Source organism: Pezoporus wallicus, unplaced genomic scaffold, assembly GCF_028554395.1.
Source record: "Pezoporus wallicus isolate ANWC-B61680 ecotype Strahan unplaced genomic scaffold, APGP_CSIRO_Pwel_v1 contig_593, whole genome shotgun sequence".
NCBI lineage: Eukaryota > Metazoa > Chordata > Aves > Psittaciformes > Psittacidae > Pezoporus > Pezoporus wallicus.
The window spans coordinates 5,412,214-5,430,389 of NW_026642342.1; the positions used below are offsets into that span (position 1 = coordinate 5,412,214).

At 37.2% G+C, this 18,176-nt stretch overlaps 1 protein-coding gene across 2 annotated transcripts in view; it reads left to right on the forward strand.

Moving 5' to 3' along the window:
- DENND1B (DENN domain containing 1B) overlaps positions 1–18,176 on the forward strand; it is a 155,338-nt gene that overhangs the window by 39,393 nt on the left and 97,769 nt on the right. For both annotated transcript variants that reach the window (XM_057428951.1, XM_057428952.1), the window contains exon 3: positions 4,284–4,327. In XM_057428951.1, the coding sequence (XP_057284934.1) occupies positions 4,284–4,327 (44 nt within the window). The remainder of the gene's footprint in view (positions 1–4,283; positions 4,328–18,176) is intronic.

Here is an 18,176-nt window from a genome sequence, read left to right on the forward strand (position 1 = left end):
ATGGTGCAAAAGTACTGAAATCAAATGTCACAAGTTATATCTAGCAACATGTGCATGAGCAACAGCCTTGCAGCGGTGTAAAAATCACAGCTGGGAGATATACTTTCCAATGCTATAGGACATTTAGCAAAGGACTTTTCAAGCAGTACTGGCATGTGCTAAGAAATGTCTGTCCTGGATGCAGTAGTCATAGGAAGAAGTGATGATTGTATGTGCATATGTGTATATTTACATATGCAGCAATATATACATTTACACATGTAATGCACAGACTTTGTGTGCGATTAACAATTTCCACTAATTACTACATTTACGTAGAACTGGTGCAAAGAGTTTTTCCCAAAAAACCGAGGAGGAACTCAGTAGTGCCTTGGCTGGCTATATAGCACCAGCTATTTATAAGTGATTCTCATCCTCTCACCCATAAAATCAGCATAAAATTGCCCTAACGTTGCCAGATCAAATGGGGTATCTGGAAAGTAATCCTCAGGGAAAAGAAAATTCAGTCTTTGTAAATCTGAAGATAAAGTGCATAAAGTTGCAGAATGGGATTATACTTTCTCTTTTTATTTCTAAATCAGTACCCTTTTGTTTCTTCCTTTGTAACACTTGTGAGGAGTTGCCACAAAGATGTGTCAGATGCTGCCTGAGCCTAGCTCCAAAAGTAGAAACAAACATGATCTTACAAAAAAGCCCAATCCCCGACTTGGTTAATTATCATAAAATCCTAAGGCTTTTTATAGGTGTTAGGGTTTGGTTTCAGAGAGTGAAGGCATAAAAACAGTACAGTAACCTTTCTTTTTGAAGCACAAGTCACATCAGATTTTCTTAGTTAATAAATGTGTGGCAAGTACCTCCTAAAATAACCAGTTAAAAGCCAGTAATAACAACGGCCAACCCAGCTCAAAGCAGTTGGACAGCGTTGGAAGTGTGTAATTTTTACTGAATGTAGCATTGAATGTTTTTCTTGAATTAGGTATATTTTGCAAAATGTTTCATGAAGGAGTATTAAGAGCATTGTTCTGTCTGTTTAGATCACACTGATTTAATTATGTTCTCAAGAGACAAATATTCTATCCTGATATGAAACTAAATATTGTTATACTTGAGTGAACTGGTATTTACTTTAGAGTTTGTATAATTTCAAGTGAGACCATAGTAGTATGAGAGTGTCCTAATATGAAGTGAAGATAGCAAGCTGAGTATGACACTGGCTTAAAGCTGCAGGCTTTGTATCTAACAGCATATCAGGGCACCAAAAGAAGTTGTTGGAGCTGTTGGTCTTGTTGCTAGTAGGTTAAGGGTGCTCATGTGAAATGCCATTCAGCTTTGTCGACATCTCACTGAGGTGTGTGTTTTTCCCATTCTTTTGGCCCCAAGCCCCAGGTTACCTATGGCCAAGTTTTGCTTAATTCTGAGGTTTTACTTTGCTTCTGATTGTGACCTTTTAAAATTGTACTTGGAGGCTTTGCTGTTGTGATCTTCCTTTTTTGAAGCCTGGCAGTTGCACTTTCACTCAGAACAGTGAAAGAACGAAATCTCATTTCTTTCTGTTCTAGTTTATACGTTGAACTTTTTAGAAAGCATCAGAAACCCCATGATTTTGTTACTGTGTTGCTAAGCATTCCCAGATACTCAGTGTTTCTCATGTAACTGTTCTTCACATCTGCCAAAGCAATCTGCCTGGTTTCACTGCTCAGAAGAGGAGAGTTTGCCAAGCCTGCTCCTCCGCAGCGGGGCAATGCCCCATCAGCCTGCTTCACTGCAGAGTGGCCTGCGTACCTGGTCACAGCAGTAGCTCTTGAGTTTTGCAGTAGAAGAACTATAAATGATACAGCAGGACTTGGGAAGTTTTGAACACGAAACAGGTGATAAGAAGCGGAACTAGAGGCAGGGAGTAACCAGCTTGTATTTCATGAGGTCTAGCCAGTGATTAATTCTGGATTGCTGCTGGATGAAGCAGTCCTGCTTCCTTCTGACCACAGCTCCCCATTCCCCATTTTTTCTTCCTTTTTTTTTTCTTTCGCCACAAAACTAATGACTTTGGGGGAACTGATCTCGTTGGCGCTGACCTGAAAAATTCCAGAGGGTTTGATCTTGGTCAGTTCCCTCATCTGGTTCAATGTGTAGCTGTGGAAGAGCCTGCACCAGCAGGAAAGAGATGATGGAACAGGATCACCAACAAGCAGCTGGTAGTGGGAGTGCAATGGGATTGCTCGTTTGCAGAGAAACTTATGCTTGACACATTTGTAGACATATGGCCTCAGATTTGAAAGCTCTTTTAAAGCACTTTTTGGATTCTGCACAGTTTCCAGTGGTTTATAGCAGATAAATACTTACCATTGAGTATTTGATAGCTGTTACCATGCTTGCTGCTCTGTGAATTTATCTGAGATCACTGTTGATCTATAACTACTTTCTTTTCATTTTCTGTGATACTAGATTGGGATAAAAATAAGAGATGCCTTACAGAATATGCACTGAAATATTCAAACTCCTCTTATATCTGATCATTACAAAGATGTGTTTAAATGCACACAAAATAGATGGGGGAAAAGGTCTCTGTTGTAAGTATCTGTATTTATTTACTCATATTTTTATAAACAGAGCATCTTACTTACAAGATACATTTAAATAAATAATAGCTGCAGACACCACTCCCTCCCCTGACTTAGTAGGAAAAAATGTGCTTCTCCAGTAAGAAGAGTGAAATGGGGACATTTATATCTGAAATCTCAGATTTGAGTTAGATGAAAATTGGGCCTGAATTAGGTTGAGTTGATTGAAGAGTTGAATTTTGCAATACATTTGAAATGCATGTTTCACTGTTGGTTTAACATCTGGCCCAAAGTGAAGGAGGAATGCTGGTTTCAGTCTCCAGCTCCTTGTGAGTGGGCCAGCGGCAGACATGGGTGCAGCAGCTGTGTGTTGAGTAGTAGGATTTGAAATCAGCAGCTGGGAATGAAAATACCATTAATTTCCATTCCATTAAAGCTTCATTTGCAGCAGCAAACATGTGGTAGGATGAAGAAGCATAGAAACTTCTGTACTTCGCCAAAAGTAGAGAACCCTCTGGTTCTGATGTAAAACATAGCAATAAGGAAGTTGCTGATTTATCAGCCAGTGCTAGCATTAGAGGAAGAAGTGGAAATCCAAATACTTTTCCCAGATCTTGGCTTCTTAGAAGACAGGAATCCCAGCAACTGCTGTGGTAGCCAAAATCTTGCAGTTCTCGTCAGGCAGTGTCTCTGGTGCTTACCAGGGTGTTTCACCATTCATTTTACTGCTCTCTGGCACCTACAGCTGTTGTCAGCCATGCAGTCATCGGTAGGAGGATCTGCCTGATGTTGACTGGGGCACAAATAGGAATTGGAGAGCTCTCCGTCTAGTTCAGGGTTTGGCACTGACCTGGGCTCCCTTGCAGGAAGATGGGTAATTTCACTTTTAGCACATGGACAAATGCTGCTGCTAATCTGTTCTATAGAAGTGCTGTGAAGCTTCGTGGGTGTTTGCGATACAGTTTAACAGTAGCACCTCAAGAAGGTTTTGTAGCACAGGAGATTAAAAGCTTTGGGGGGGGGATGAAGAGCATAATTCAGTTTTTGTTGAAAGGTTATGGTTCAGGTTGTTGTTAGATGACTTAAATAATGTTAATTGTAGACTAATGCATAGCCTAAAGAACACTGATTATTTTGATAATTAACAATAAGTTAATGAAACTTTTAAGATATTATTGAAATGCTGGTTTTTAAATGGCTCTGAACAGAAAATATTCAAATATGCTGGCTCTTCTAAACACTTCCTTGAGAGTGCTGCTTACTTTGGTGCTATCCTTAAAATTGCAAATGACTCTTTTCTATACCTCATAGAGATCTTTATTTTCCCTTATCATTTTATATAATCATTTCCCTTATCATTTTACATATTTTTTTTCCCTAGATGGTAAGAGGTTTTATATCTTTTTATTTCTTAATTAAATTAAAATACAAAAAAATTGAACATGTGCTTAAAAAATTCAGTACTCAAAGGTTGAAAAGAAAGAGATGATAAAGGTAGTTCAGTATGTGATAACCTGCTATGTATGTAAAACAATAAGCATATAGTTTCATAAATAGGAGATAAGTCTTTTTAATAATCCAGTATCTTCCTTAGTTTTTAGATACGTTTTTGCACTTGCCTCAAAGCTTGACGCTAAGCTGACCCTCTTTTTAATATTAATGTATTTTGACTGTAATACTCTGTTCCTTTGCCTCTGATTAATGCTGTCTGTCAATTACTTACAGATCCAGTGGTACTGTGGAAGTTCCCGGAGGACTTTGGAGACCAGGTTGGAAACATGAGATTGAACTTTTTTAATGTTAGAATAATAATAAAAAAGCTCTCCTATTCAGCTGTGAAGAGGCAGATGCTAATGATAGAGGGGAAGAAGTCTTCACCCAACTGGTGGCTTGGTGATTAGAATGCCTTTGTGACAGGAATATACAATTGCAGTTGTAGAGTGCCATGTATCGCACTAATTCTCTATCAGCTTATTTTTGATGAGGAGTATTTTATAAGCTGTTTCTGTTGGAGGATAGAAAATGTGAAAAATTTGTCCACAAAACTTTGCCAAACATTGATGTTAGAAATTGTGTTAACAAAAACCACCAGAGCAAAAAAGTTGAAGAGCTGCACATGTGTGTCCTTTTAATGTCAGAATGTGTGTGTCTTGTTCCCTTGGTCCTTTACAGTGTAAAATTTTATATCTTTATAATATTTTGGAAACACCCTAGTTATTTGCTTGGGCAAAAAATCAAAACCCAATAATCCTCAGGCCCTTGTAAGAGACAATGATCTAAATGTGCTGATTTTGAAAGCATGAAAATCCTAGTTTCTATCTATAATTAATCCTTAAAGGAAAGTTTGTACATACAGGACTGATGGATTATTTCCCTGTTTGTCGTGCTAGCAAAGCTATTCATTAGTGTTGTTTTTTTTTTTCCCCTGGATTATTTTATTAAAGTTATTGGTATTAAAATTTAATGAAAAAATAACATTTTATTATTTCAGCAAATTTTAGATGAGTTTCTACCATAGAAATTTTTTATTTTCATAAACAAACCCACATAAAACCATGGAACAGAATAAATATCTCTGACTCAGTGTCTTTTTTTGACTCAGTATCAGTCTAAAAAGAAGAGCAAACATATTCTTCATTGCTGATATCACCACAGTGGATGATCTGGGAATATTTTTGTGCAGTAAATATTGATAAATTGTTGCTTTATTTATATATATATTTTTTTAAATCAATATTCCAGAATTCTACAAAGGCAGCTATAAGGTGGTTCATGATGAAAGGAATAAATATACAAACATAGAAAGAGGATGTCTGGTTAGGGAATAGCATCAGTCAGAAACACGTGCAGCTTATAAGATAGTGATAAATGGTACATGACTGAAGTGTGCTGTTACTTGTTCTTAGTTAGACATCTAGTAAGTATGGATAATTTTCCTGGCTGCAGAATGATCATCTTCATTGTCGTTTAAGTTGGTTTTTTTTTCCTTAGTTTGTTTTGTTCTTTTCCCTAAGAAAGACTTGATCTTAAAAAAAGGGAGGGGGGAAGAGAAATTATGTATGAAGAAAAATAGGAGCTTATTCAGTAAGTTGAAGGTTACTCAAAGAACAGCTGGTGTAGAAAAATGATTAGAAGATGAAGCTCACCAAAGACTGGAGGGGAAGCATACAAAGATGCAGTAGACGTACCTAATCTATAGAAACAAGAGCCCTCAGGCAGCTCTCTGTCTTTGGGCTCTGAAAATCCTATGCCTGCACATTGTGTCTCAGCAGTGTAGGGAATCGGGTGTTTCAGGAAAATTGCTTGTGTTCCTGGAAAACAGTATGTATTAATCCTCATTCTTGTAAGGGAAATTTCCCTATTAGAACCACTGGATTTGAACAGAACATATAGCAGCTTCTATAGCAAACCCCTGAGCCAAGTAGTCAAGTGAGATCAGCAGAAACCTGTGCGTGTGTGTGTGCATACATATTGAACTCCGTGGGTTTGGAGACCTGACTGTCTATCATATTTAGTTTAAAAAAAGAGATCTTGCTAAAATTCTCAAGGCGGATTTCAATGAAAGTTTGTGGGGAGACCACTAAAAAAAAAAAAAAAAATTAAACAGGAAAGAAAAAAGAAAAAAAATCTTTTCCATCCTACTTTCCAGTCATTTCTATTTTAAATGTAAAATGTGTGAGTTAGTTTTTGGATGTGTCCCAAAGAGTCATCTTTCCTAAAATCTGAGGGCTGTCTGTTTGCACAGTGATGTGATAACAGTGGGCAAAATATTTTCCTCACTTCCTGAATTTTTCTACAGTTTATCATGTCACCTTTTTGTTGCTTTCATAATGCAAGGAAAACTTGTCTAAGCCATTTTGATACATTCCTTCTCTTTCTCACATTTGTCCTCTTGGTATGCCTCAACTTTCCAATGCTTACTCATCCCTAATCTTCTCTTATTCTTGTTGCCTGACATTTTCTTTTATGCTGGGCAGTATTTTAATTTTGGTCTCTTATTCTTAGATGTCAACTTTGCAAAATCTTGTTTTGCAAAACATCCCATCTGTTTTGGATGACATGCAGAAACTACAGATGATCAGGAGAAAGCAAAGATTAGTGATTTGTCATAATCACTTAGAGTTCATGAAGTAAAGGAAATACTGAGGTGCGCTTTTTGGTGACACAAAAGAATTTGCAAGATTTTTTGTTCATTTTGTTACCTCCAGAGACTGCAGGGAAAACACTTATTTTCTCTTTGGTAACTCTTCAGATGCCAGAATTAGAAGGAAAAGGTTAAAATGCAGAATGGGGAAAGAGAAATAAATAATGCTTCAAGGCAGAAAATGAAAAATGCTTCTCTTTGCCAGAGTATTTCAGAAAGTTGTTTTTGTTTGGGTTTGTTTTTTTTGATGGTGGAAATAATTCACTTTTTAGTGACGCTCAAGACTATCACTTAATGAACTCATGCCAGGCAGAGTTCTAAGTACAGAGGATCGCACTAATATTCCAAAGAAAATCTTTAATAAAAAGGATCCCCAAAGCCAAACGTACTAATCCATTGGAGACATCATAGATTTACAATTTACTGTTTTACTGGCATCAATGATACAAACCTCAGTTTGGCAATGTTGAAAAAGTTCAGAATAATGTCATCGCTATAGAAAAAGTGAAGATTCCTGATTTGAGCATATATAGTTCTTCCATGTTTATCCTCACAAGCTCACATTTGGAAGAGGAATGGATTGTAGCCATCTAATGGAATATATTTTTATTATTTGAAGTATATTTTGAATGTGTGTGCCTACAGGCTCTGTCCTGTGGTATGTTCAAAACTCCCCTTGTGCTCAATGAGCTATTTATGATACGATGTTATCTTATCATAATATGATCATGTTAATCTTGAAATTCCTATGTTGTTTATTCAGACTGGTTAAACTGGAGTTTAATTTCAGCCTTACAAGCTCATTTTCAAATGGAAGTCTATACAGAGAAAATAATAATAATGCTGTGATATCTGGAAAAAAAAAAATCAGAAGTTTTAAAAAAATACAGTATTTTTTTAAGTGCTTTAGAGAAGCAACCCAAATGAAAAATGCCACCATTGCTTCCAAAATTAAATACTTATCACTGTTGAAAAAGCAAATATGTATCTCTGCAGAAATGAGTGTCACCCAGAAGAACTGAGATCTGCAGATGCTCACTGTTTCCTCATGGCAGTGGAGTCGGTGGCAAAGTGCTGTTAATGTCAAATGTGTCCAGATGCCCCCTGTATGCCTCTGTTCATAGCTGTTCTGGAAATAAAAACATGCAAGCTCCCAATAACTTCATTGGGTCAAAACATTCCTTGGAGAAGGGGTAGTGTTGGCACAAGGACGGACAAGAGCATAGTGTGATTGCAGGAGTTAGTGGCTCAGTCAGAGGCAGTGCTGCTTTCTGTGTTGTCTTAAACTTTGAAGCATGTGAAGTCTAGTGTTTCTTACAAAGTTAGTAACTACAGCTATTCTGGATATTATTTTTAGCTGTGTGAGAATTGAGCTGCTTTTTAATCTCACTGCTTATTGACCTGAAGTGATTTCCATCTCCAGTAGGTCCCAGGGTATATGGTGTATAGAAAAACTGCTCCAATAAATAGTTCTTATTCTTCCTTCTAATGACAATAATTTTTCCCATTGTTCTCGTGGTGAACCTGCCTTCTATCGTGCTCTGCTTTCAAAGGCAAGCAGACTAAATCTGCTTTCTCATGTTAGGCTTTTCCCAAACAGTGCAGGTGTGTAACCAGTAAGGGTTCCCATGTGAGGAACCTCTCCTGTTTTCTGTGAAGTTACTGTAACACCCTTTGTGTTGTTATTTCCTATTTTATAATATCTGGTTTTTATTTTTATGTATCATATTATGCAAAAGTCACCACTGAATTGTGAGCAATAAATCTTACTCCTTATCCTGTAGTGACCCAACTACCTAAGCCTGATATTATACATGTAAATCTGTCAGGTTCAGATGAAAATATTTGTATATATAAAACCATAAAGAGACACGCATGCATGCAAACATCAGCTAAGGGGTCAATCCGATGAAGTACTAATATGTTAGCCTTCCCTCAGCAAAGCACTAACTTCATGCTTTACTTTTGATGCATGTATTAACTATAGAAAGTAAAGACTGGCTTAAGTGAATGCCTGCTTGGAGTCAAAGGACTCAGTTTTTGCAGGATGGAATATTTAATTACATGCATTGTGGCAGCAATTATATACATGAGGTCAGTATGAAAGAGATTATATTCCTTTAAAAAAACTTAAATAGTATCACTAAGTCTCAAGAAGCAAGCTAAAGTCGCCTGGGTCAAACCAATGTGTGGAAGCCAGTTGTGACGATTTTGTGTTCCTCTGTGCTCTCCTAAGAGAGCAGCAGGAACCCAGGAGGTATGAGACTGTTTACACTCTCTTCAAGGCTGCAGGCACGCTGTTAGGGGATGTATCACCATTTGATGGCTTTGCTCTTTTGTTCTGATGAGGCTTCAAATACATGTTTCAAATGTTTATGCTAACTAGGTAGGTTTTTGCTTTGGTGGTTTTGTTTTTGTCAGTGAATGGTAAAAAGGATTTGAAGATTTTGTTGCTTTTGTATTAATAAGTTTGATTAGTATTTGGGTACATCGGTAGGAGAAAGGAGGAATGAATCAAATGACATTGCTAATTTTCAAAAGTATTTTTGTCTAAATGTTACACGTTGTTCGGTTCAAGGATATTTTGAAACCTTGAATCCTTGTGTTAACTTTGAGAAAAACAATGAACCCAGTTGAGATGATAGCAACTTTGTGCACTGCAAGTATGCTTTATAAGGTTAAGATAGTTTCCTGTGATTTCCTGACACTTAGTGTTTAAAGTATTGTTTTTATTGAAGAAGACTGTGTGTAAGGCAGCACTGCTTTCTGTCTATGCAAATCACAGCCCATAGATGATGGGCAGAAAAACATTCAGAGGTGTATTTATAGTTGTTAACTGTGTTCTGTGAACAAAAAGAAATCGGTCCAATCCTGATAGCTGTTCTGTGAAGTAACTGCCCACCTAGACATGCTGGGAACACCCAGGATCACCGAGACCCTTACATCATTCAAGATGTAAATATTCCAAGATGCAGCCTCTCTTTTATAATTCATTCCAACAGAGACAGAATAAATCTTTGAGACTTTTATTTTCAAAATCATAAAAGCCCAATACTGAAAACTTGAAACTTCCTTGAAATTTTGAGGACAGGTGGCAACATCAAGTATGCTTTTTTCCAGGATTGTGGTGGTTTTGTTTTATAGAGCTTTTAAGTTAAAAATGTTGAACTTGATCAGCATATGGTACTGGCTAGCTTCATCTCTACCATCTCTTTTGTTATCTTGTTATTGTTACAGGTTTTAATGACACTTGTAAGCCACAGTTCTGGATGCAGGGGTTAGTCCACCCTGGGGAGGAGAGGGAGAAACAGCAGTGTGGATTATGGAAATATGAATTGATCTAAAAGCAGCTCTCTTGTAACAGAATGGGACTCAAAGAAAGACTGGGGAGAAGCTGGTGAAAAGACGATGGAATATGATGTGAAAATGATCATTTGAATGCTTTCCTTTTCATTCCCAGCTGCTGTGTTCTGGTGAAAAGGCATGCATTTGTATATCTTAAGGCTGGGTGAAAAAGGGCCAGATGAATGGAATTACTTGTTAGATATGTTTTCATTTTGAGTCAAATAAATTATGTGCATTTTAATAGACTGTATGCATATGTTGCCTTTTTTTTAATCATACAGCTGTGATATTGGGGGACTGCATTTTGTACAAATGTTCTTTTCTCTGTTTGTTCAAATAAGTACAGTATTAATAATATTTGACTGTCCTTCAAATATTCTGTATCAGCCTATCAAAAATAACTGTTAGCAATTTGGCTTATTTCTGCAGCCTTCAGCAATGTGCCAAACCGAAGAAGAAAAAATTAACTGATGGCTGAAACAGTGATGACAACCATTTGGAATGTCTTCCAGAAAGATTGCCAAATTGTCACGTGTGATGTTGTTGTTGATTGTCCTCAACTGCCCTCAGAATATTCCATTCTGATGTCATTTCTTACTCCGTGCTACCTTGTACTTTCTCATCTACTTGCTTAGAACCCCCCATTCCTCTTTAGCCTTCAGTATGTTGCCTGTTTTGCTTTACCATTTTCAGCTTTTGTCTCTCAAGCTTACTGCTGGTCTTTGAGAAATATCTGAAATAGCTCAGGCTCTTTTTATGCGTGATACTGGACGTAACATTCCTGAACCCTGTGTTTGGTTCTTGGCTCTTGTTCTGCCTTTTTTGATTATAGTTTTCTGCAGAGCTGGGAGAGCATTTGGGACACATTGGTTCACTATTACTGCTACAAGTATTTGAAGTGTCACTTCAAACAATCTGCTTATACTTTTTTTAAATACAGCTTTTTTTTACATATTATTTATATTAGGAAATGGTCTGGGATCAAATGTCATACTCCAAGTACAATGAAATCACAGAACCAGGGCACTCTAGTGCCGAAGATTGAGATCTGATGGGACTGAGATCAGGAACTGGAGCAGGCAGAGGACTTTGCCAGCAACAAGAGCAAGGCAAGGGTGATCAGTCGGCTGCAGCTGGAGCAGTCCAGACTATATAGTTTGGGATCTTGGAGGAGGAATGTGTGAAAGTGAAGCAGCTCCAGGCTGGTGATCAGGAAGGAAGAATGCATGGATCCACCAGAATATCTTATTTCTGGTGCTCATGACTTCTGTATAAGTTTCCAAGGCATTGTGAACTATTTGACTGGTAGACTCTCCTTCTTCCCTAAGCAGAGGTATTGAGTTTCTCGGTTTTGTGTGTCAGTTTCTGTCTGCAATCATTAATAAAAATCAGTAACAAAAGATCCACATCTGAGAAATAACCTGTCTCTGAGGTTACAGAGCATACTTATCTCTGTCCTTGTCCTTCAGTTGTTACTAATAACCATTATTAGAGAAGACATATTGGGCCAATGCAGACTCGCTGCATCAGTTCTTGAATTTTAGACTAAAGTCAGGAGGAGGGAAGACCTCGTTCAATTTATGCAGAAATCCTGCTGTAGGAACAGGATTTTTACTGATTTTCAACATAGTGAGTACTTGGGTTAGATTTGAGAGTTTCTTCACTGAGCATGGGCAGTTTCATTCTTCTGGATCAAAGTGAAGCAGTTGAAAATCTTCCTGGCTGCAGCTGCTTGTGCCATCTAGTTTGGTGGCGGAAGCTGCCTTCCTTTCCTCTTAGCTCTTCAAAGTTGGCTTTTGCTATATCAGCGGTCTAAGCTGAACTGATTGACTTTGTGTTGAAGTGGCTGATGGATGCTCACATGTAGAAACATCAACCTGAAATTTTTGCAAAGTAATCTCTAGCAACAAAGCTGTAGCAGGAAGTTAGGTCTGGACAGGCTCAGCCATAGGCAAAGTGAACGCACATTGTGTATCTCCTTGAGAAAGAATACATCTAATTGTATGTACATTGCGGTTTATGTTTTGCAATAGTCATCTGTCTGCATATGGTAATATAAGGGATATGTAAGCACTTTAAAATTATGCTTGTTTGGTTCTTCCCTGTCCCTCTTCAGTCTTTGAGTTGTTTCATCTCTCCTCCATTTTTCTACACTGTTGATAATATCTGAATTTAGTGCTGAAAAGCTATTGCTACAGGTGATTCTTTTTGAGCTGTAAGACTTAGAATTTGACCTATGGTTCCTGTAAAACAAGAACTGACTTCTTTTAAAGAAAATCACAAATAATTGTAACTATGAAACAATAATCCTAACAGGTTCCTCACAAGCTGATTTGCTTTCTCAGTTCCTTTTGGCTGTAGATTCTTCTAGCTCAAGAAACTAGGCCCACATGTGTATTTGGTTTCACTACCCTTTACAACATAATGCTTCCCCTCAGCTTCCCCTACTACTGACACAGCTGTGTGACCTGGCATGCTCCGCCATAGCACTGCACATTTATGAGTTGGATGAGCCCAGTCAGGGCTTTGCTTTTGGACTGTCTCACTTTATTTCTCTGCATAAGTCACTCTTTACTACAGATGTTTTCTTTTGGTGTGGCACCGGACTTCTTCATTAACTTACGTGATACTTCATTCAGTATGTACTTTTAAGTTTCTGAGTTGCCAGCAAAATCAGGATTTCATCAGGGCATATACTGTATGGTGATTTCATGAAAAAAATCAGTGGATAGTTCTGTTTCTGGGAGAGCATCTTCTGGCATTATAAGGCACAGTTTCAGTCCCCAGCCTGGGCTGGCCAGTTCTTGCATATAAACAATCTTCAGAGATGGTGCTGACCTTTCTGTGTACGTCAGCACTGGGTATTTACTGGGCAGACCAGTTGTTCAGTAGAAGCTTTCTAGGCAAGGAATGACATCCTACTATTTACAGACACTGTTTCAGGGCTTGTCTTTTTGGTAACTAATGCAGTACTTATTTATACTTAGGATGTAGTTCAGAAAAAGGAACAATTTTGTTTGTCGTGCTTGGGCTGCTATTCCCAATTTGGCCGTTGTAATCATAATGTTTGCTTGCTTCTTGCAGTATGCCTGGGTGAAAGCCTAATGGTTAGAAAACTGAGGGAGTCAGAAAGTGTAAAGTGGTATTTCAAACAAGGCGGAGTTTTTAGTTTGGTTGCTTTCTCTTTTTTTTTTTTTTTTTTTTACCTCTCAACCTGCAAAAACATTTTTCATGGAAAAATTGAGGCATTTTACTGATGGCACTAAGAGGAGACTTGAAAGAACTGCAATCTTTTTAAAAAAGATTGCTGGTTCTACTTCCAAAAGTCTGGCAACCCCTGATCACCTGTACTAAAAAGACAACACAGTGCCGTGTGTGAATAGAAACTGTTATCTAATTTACAAGGTAAACCCATTTAGCTGCTTTCTCCTTTCTGCCTCAGAAATGATCTTCTTTTCTTGCCTGAGTTGCTCTGTGTTGTGAGTCTTCTGCCTTGGCTACTTCCATTAAAATTGAAGTTTCTTTTTTTTCATTCCTTTCTTTTATAATTAGTACTCTGCACAGTTTGAAGTGTCTGAAATGCTTGAATTTATGGAGGAAAAACAAGTATTTGGAACAAAATATGCTTGGAGTTGAAATGAATCTGTATCAAGTGTCATCAAGAGTAGAGTTTGACATGCTTGAAATTTCGTTACTTTTCATTATATTTAACTTCTGTGGAAATACAGTTATTTATTATTTCTAGTATACTTTTATATTTAATTTTTATTTAAAAAAATTGCTTTCCTTAATGATAGAGAAGAAGATCTTGCAAAAAGCAGCCTTTTGATCCAGGCACCAACTATTCATAATATTTCTTGATGTCATTTTGCAGATGCTTCTGAGACTGCAAACTTCACTTTAAAGCAATATGTTGAATAGGTGTAGAGCTGGGTAATTTGCAAATATGGTTATTTTTGTCCTGAGCTATCAGAGTCTTCCAAGGTAGAATTAAAAAAAATTAACAGGTAAAACAGATAAATAAGAATCAGTTTTAATATGCTTTATTTTATGTTGGTTGTTTTTTCATCACTGGAGAAGAAGCATCTAAACAGGTTATGCAGGAGGTTTTCAGTTTTGCTGCCAAAGTTACCTCTGACTGGTGTTGTAAGCAGTGGGAAATCTTCAGACATCTTGAGTGAAACAAATATTGCTGCCCTCTTACATATGCAGGGCAATGTGGATTTTAACCTGGCCTTCGAAGACTTACATACTTGGATTTTGAAAGTGATGTCTGCTTTATGTCTAGTTTAAGACAGCTTTTCTATTGACTTTCCAGATGATGGAATCATAGAATAGTTAGTGTTGGAAAGGACCTTAAGATCATCTAGTTCCACTCCCTGATTCTGTCATTGAAAGAGCATATTCATAAAAAGTCTCTTTTTCCTTACTGCATGATGATAGAAAATTGTCATTTATGTCAGACTCTGGTGTCCTTGTTTTGTACAAAATGTAATGAACTTTCTTTAAGAAAATAGGCCTTAAAAGCTGAATGTTGCCCACATTGTAATCTCAAGAGTGGAAATGGAAGAGCATATTTCCTGTTTTTCCCAGATCTCTGATACTGCCAAGGGAATAATGGTCTCCCTGACCTGAGTCAGGGAAGTAAGAGGAAATTGTTGGTGAATTAGATACAAATATTATATGCTTGGTAGAATTGTATGGCAAAATATTTATCTTCTTTTTGTTTGCCTTGCCAGTCATATGGGCAGATTGTAATATTTCAGTCTATGCCTGTTCCAACGGGAATTTTCATTGGGAAGAAGAACATTGTCAATTTTTATGTTTTAATTATGAGTTCCAGGAAAGTTGAAGGATTTTTTTTTTTAAGCAGAAAAATTAACCTGTGCTGAACTTGATATTATTTTAGCTATTCTGCTATTTGTAACTGAGGTTCTTATTTTAAAGTGAACTTTGGGTCCCTGTATGCTATGCTGGACACAACTGTGACTAAAATATGCTTATTTTTAGCTGGTTACATGGTGAGATCCAGAAAAAACTTGGACAAATAGACTTCAACATTTTATAACTTACTAAAAATCTCTGAATTTTTAAAGTTACTCTGTGGTTGTTTACGTAATTATGGAGGCCTGATAATGACTTCCATGCTTTGGACGTTTAGATTTGTGGGATTTCAGTGAATGTAATCTAAGATTAAATGTTTTTATTATTCAAACCATTTGGGCCTGCCGTTATTGTAGCTACATTTTTTCTGATGAGATTTTTAGCAGAGGTAAGAGCCAAGTCTTTGAAATATAACTACTGCTGCTGGCTTCACATGGGTCCCTGCTGTGGGTGTGTGCAGCTTCAGAGGAAGGAAAAAGAAAAGTCAGTGGCTAGGGCAGAGCCTGCCTTTTCATCAGCTGTTTCATGTGGCAGCAATAGCATTTCACCTTCATCGAGCCATAATGATGAAGGCCTCAACACTACAAGATACTAAGCAGCTTGGCTTTGATTTAAGAATGAATCTAAATCTGTGCTTAACTTTAACCATTTAAATATTCCTATTAAAAGTCACTAGATTGAGTCAGAAATACATGTCATGAGAGTCTTAAATCTCAACTAGATCGCTTGTTGGTATGTTTGGACTTGCAGAAGGTGACTGAAAACTACGGTGAGGAATGGCGAAATAGAATCCCCGGTGAGGAAAGATCAGAGGGCAAGTTGGGTTAAGAGTGAAGAAGAGAGGACATTGGAGATGGAGGATTGAGTAGGGAAAACTAAAAGGAAGAACCAAAATAGAGACCTGCAGTCAGGTGTTTCAAGAGAAGACATTTGAGAAGTCACCAGGGGAGGAAGTTCTAGCAGGAAGAAAATAAGAGTTTTGAAGGACAATTAAGTGAAATACTAAAATAGATTAGGAAGTAGCTTTTGTCAACAAGTGGGGAAAAAAGGAGACTGTTTTATCTTTGTCATGTCTACTTTAATAAAGACTGACAAAAGAGAATTTTCCTCTTCAGTGAAAAGTGGTGAGGAAAAAGGATTTCTCAAAAATAAGGTAGAGAAATCAGAGAAAGACAAAAACTAGAAAAATATTGTTACTGAGAAAGAAAACAGTTGAGGAAGTAATGATCATGGGGGGAGCGGTAGTGCAAAAGCGTTTTATAACAAAACGAATGACAATTTCTTTGTGCTGTTATAATTGGTATTTCTTTGGCTGATTTCTGCCTCAAAACAGAATAGAGAGATGAGGTTGCTTAGATGATAGATACTAGATAGGTGCCAGTTTATAGCATCTTTGGTAACTTGGTTCAGATTCTGGAATGAAATAATTCAAATTTTCTTGGTTGCTGCCTGTTTTATTTCGGCCATTTCTTCTCTGTGTATCCTGATGTGTCTCTGGAATGGACACGGTGTGATTGTGTCTCAGTGTAAGGCTGTACCCTTTCTTCTACAGAGATGCTCTTTCCATATGTAGAATTGACGTGAGGGAGAACCCGCCAGCTTGCTTGAAGAGCAGTCTTTTGCTGCAGAAAAACACAAAAATAATTGTAAGGTAACAGGACTCTCTTTTAAAAAACAGTGTTTAAACTGCTGTTTATGAATGCTGTTATTGTTCAGCGTTCTGGATACCTTAAAATATTCCTATCAGGGAATACTTTTCAATCCTTTCACAGGGGTACACTTGGAAAGAATCAGGTTCTTTTCCCTTCCCACTTAAATGCACACCATAGAATTTGTTAGAATGAGAAAAAAATGCTGAGGTGAATAGTTCCTGCATCCTTCTAACCTCAGAAATTAATGAGGTTAAGCTTCAATACTTAAATATTTCAGTAGTATAATAAAGTGATGAACTTATTTTCTGTTGATTCATCAAGGCATCAGCCCTTATTGACATGGAAGAAGGTAACTGGTTGAAATGCTAAGTTAAAGTGGTAAAACCCCACTCATACCTGTACAGAGATAGATTAATAAACTAATTCTGTAAAATGTTTCAAATCTGGTACAATTTTCCTGTAGAAGCAGCTCCTGTACCCTCTTCCAGCTCGAGAGGCGTCACATTGTGTCTTGTTCAAGTGGAAGAAGAAGCAAGTATCCTTCCAAATCACTGTGCTTTACAAATGCATACTGAGCAGTGGTGAAAGTTTCATATGCTTGCATCAATTGACTGTGATGCTATTAAAAATAAATAACTGCCATTCTTTCTAGTTAGTAAAGAACATGGTGATTATCTTGAATGCAACCAAAATGAATCTAATGAATACGATGTATATCTTGAATCTAACCAATATTACTGACTAACTGGTAATTTCACTGAAGGGAAGACAGTTATTCAGGGGCTTTTCTCCAGAAAGCTTATATGTGTGAGCTCAGAAGTATCTTCTACCACTTTTTACATTGCTTTATAAAATGATGATACACTGAATTAGTTGTATGAATATCAAGATAAACAAGGAATGCTAAATAATTTTTACTTTTTAGACTTCTGTAATACCATCTCAGTGTAGAGCCAGTAAGCTTGGCCAGGCTGGAGTTGGGTAGTGCAATTGATAAAAAAGAATTAATAAAACCATTGGAACATGAGCCTGTGAAAGGGCAAGTTTCTGAGGCTGTGCTACAGGCATAAAGGAAGTATTTTCTTAAATACCATTTCCATTAAGTGTTTTGCAAGGGAAGCACCATGCCGTAGTTCACATTGCATTTTATGATTTTCTTCTTGGAACATGTGTAGCATATACAACTGAGTTTAAGTGTGCAGTTAAACTCAGTTGTATATGCAACTGCAGATGTTTATGCAAATAGTCATCTTGTATTTATGTGTGGGTTTTGGGTTCTTTAATTTTTATTTACAGCATGGTTATCATTTTCCCCCATATACAATTCCTCTCCTTTATGACATGGGCTGTTTCTGAAAGCACTAATGCTGTGATAAGCAGTGGAGGAAATAATCGTGGGACGCGTGATTCAAGGGTATTTTGCTTTCTGAAGACTTGTACATCCTTTTTTCTTTGGAAATACATGTATACTTTTATGAAGCTATGAAAATGAAAGTCAGTAAACGTGTTGGTCTTCTGGGCATTTGTATGTTGACTCAAGAGAAGTCCTGGCTGAGTTATAAATCCTTGAAAATGATGACCCATTAGGAGACT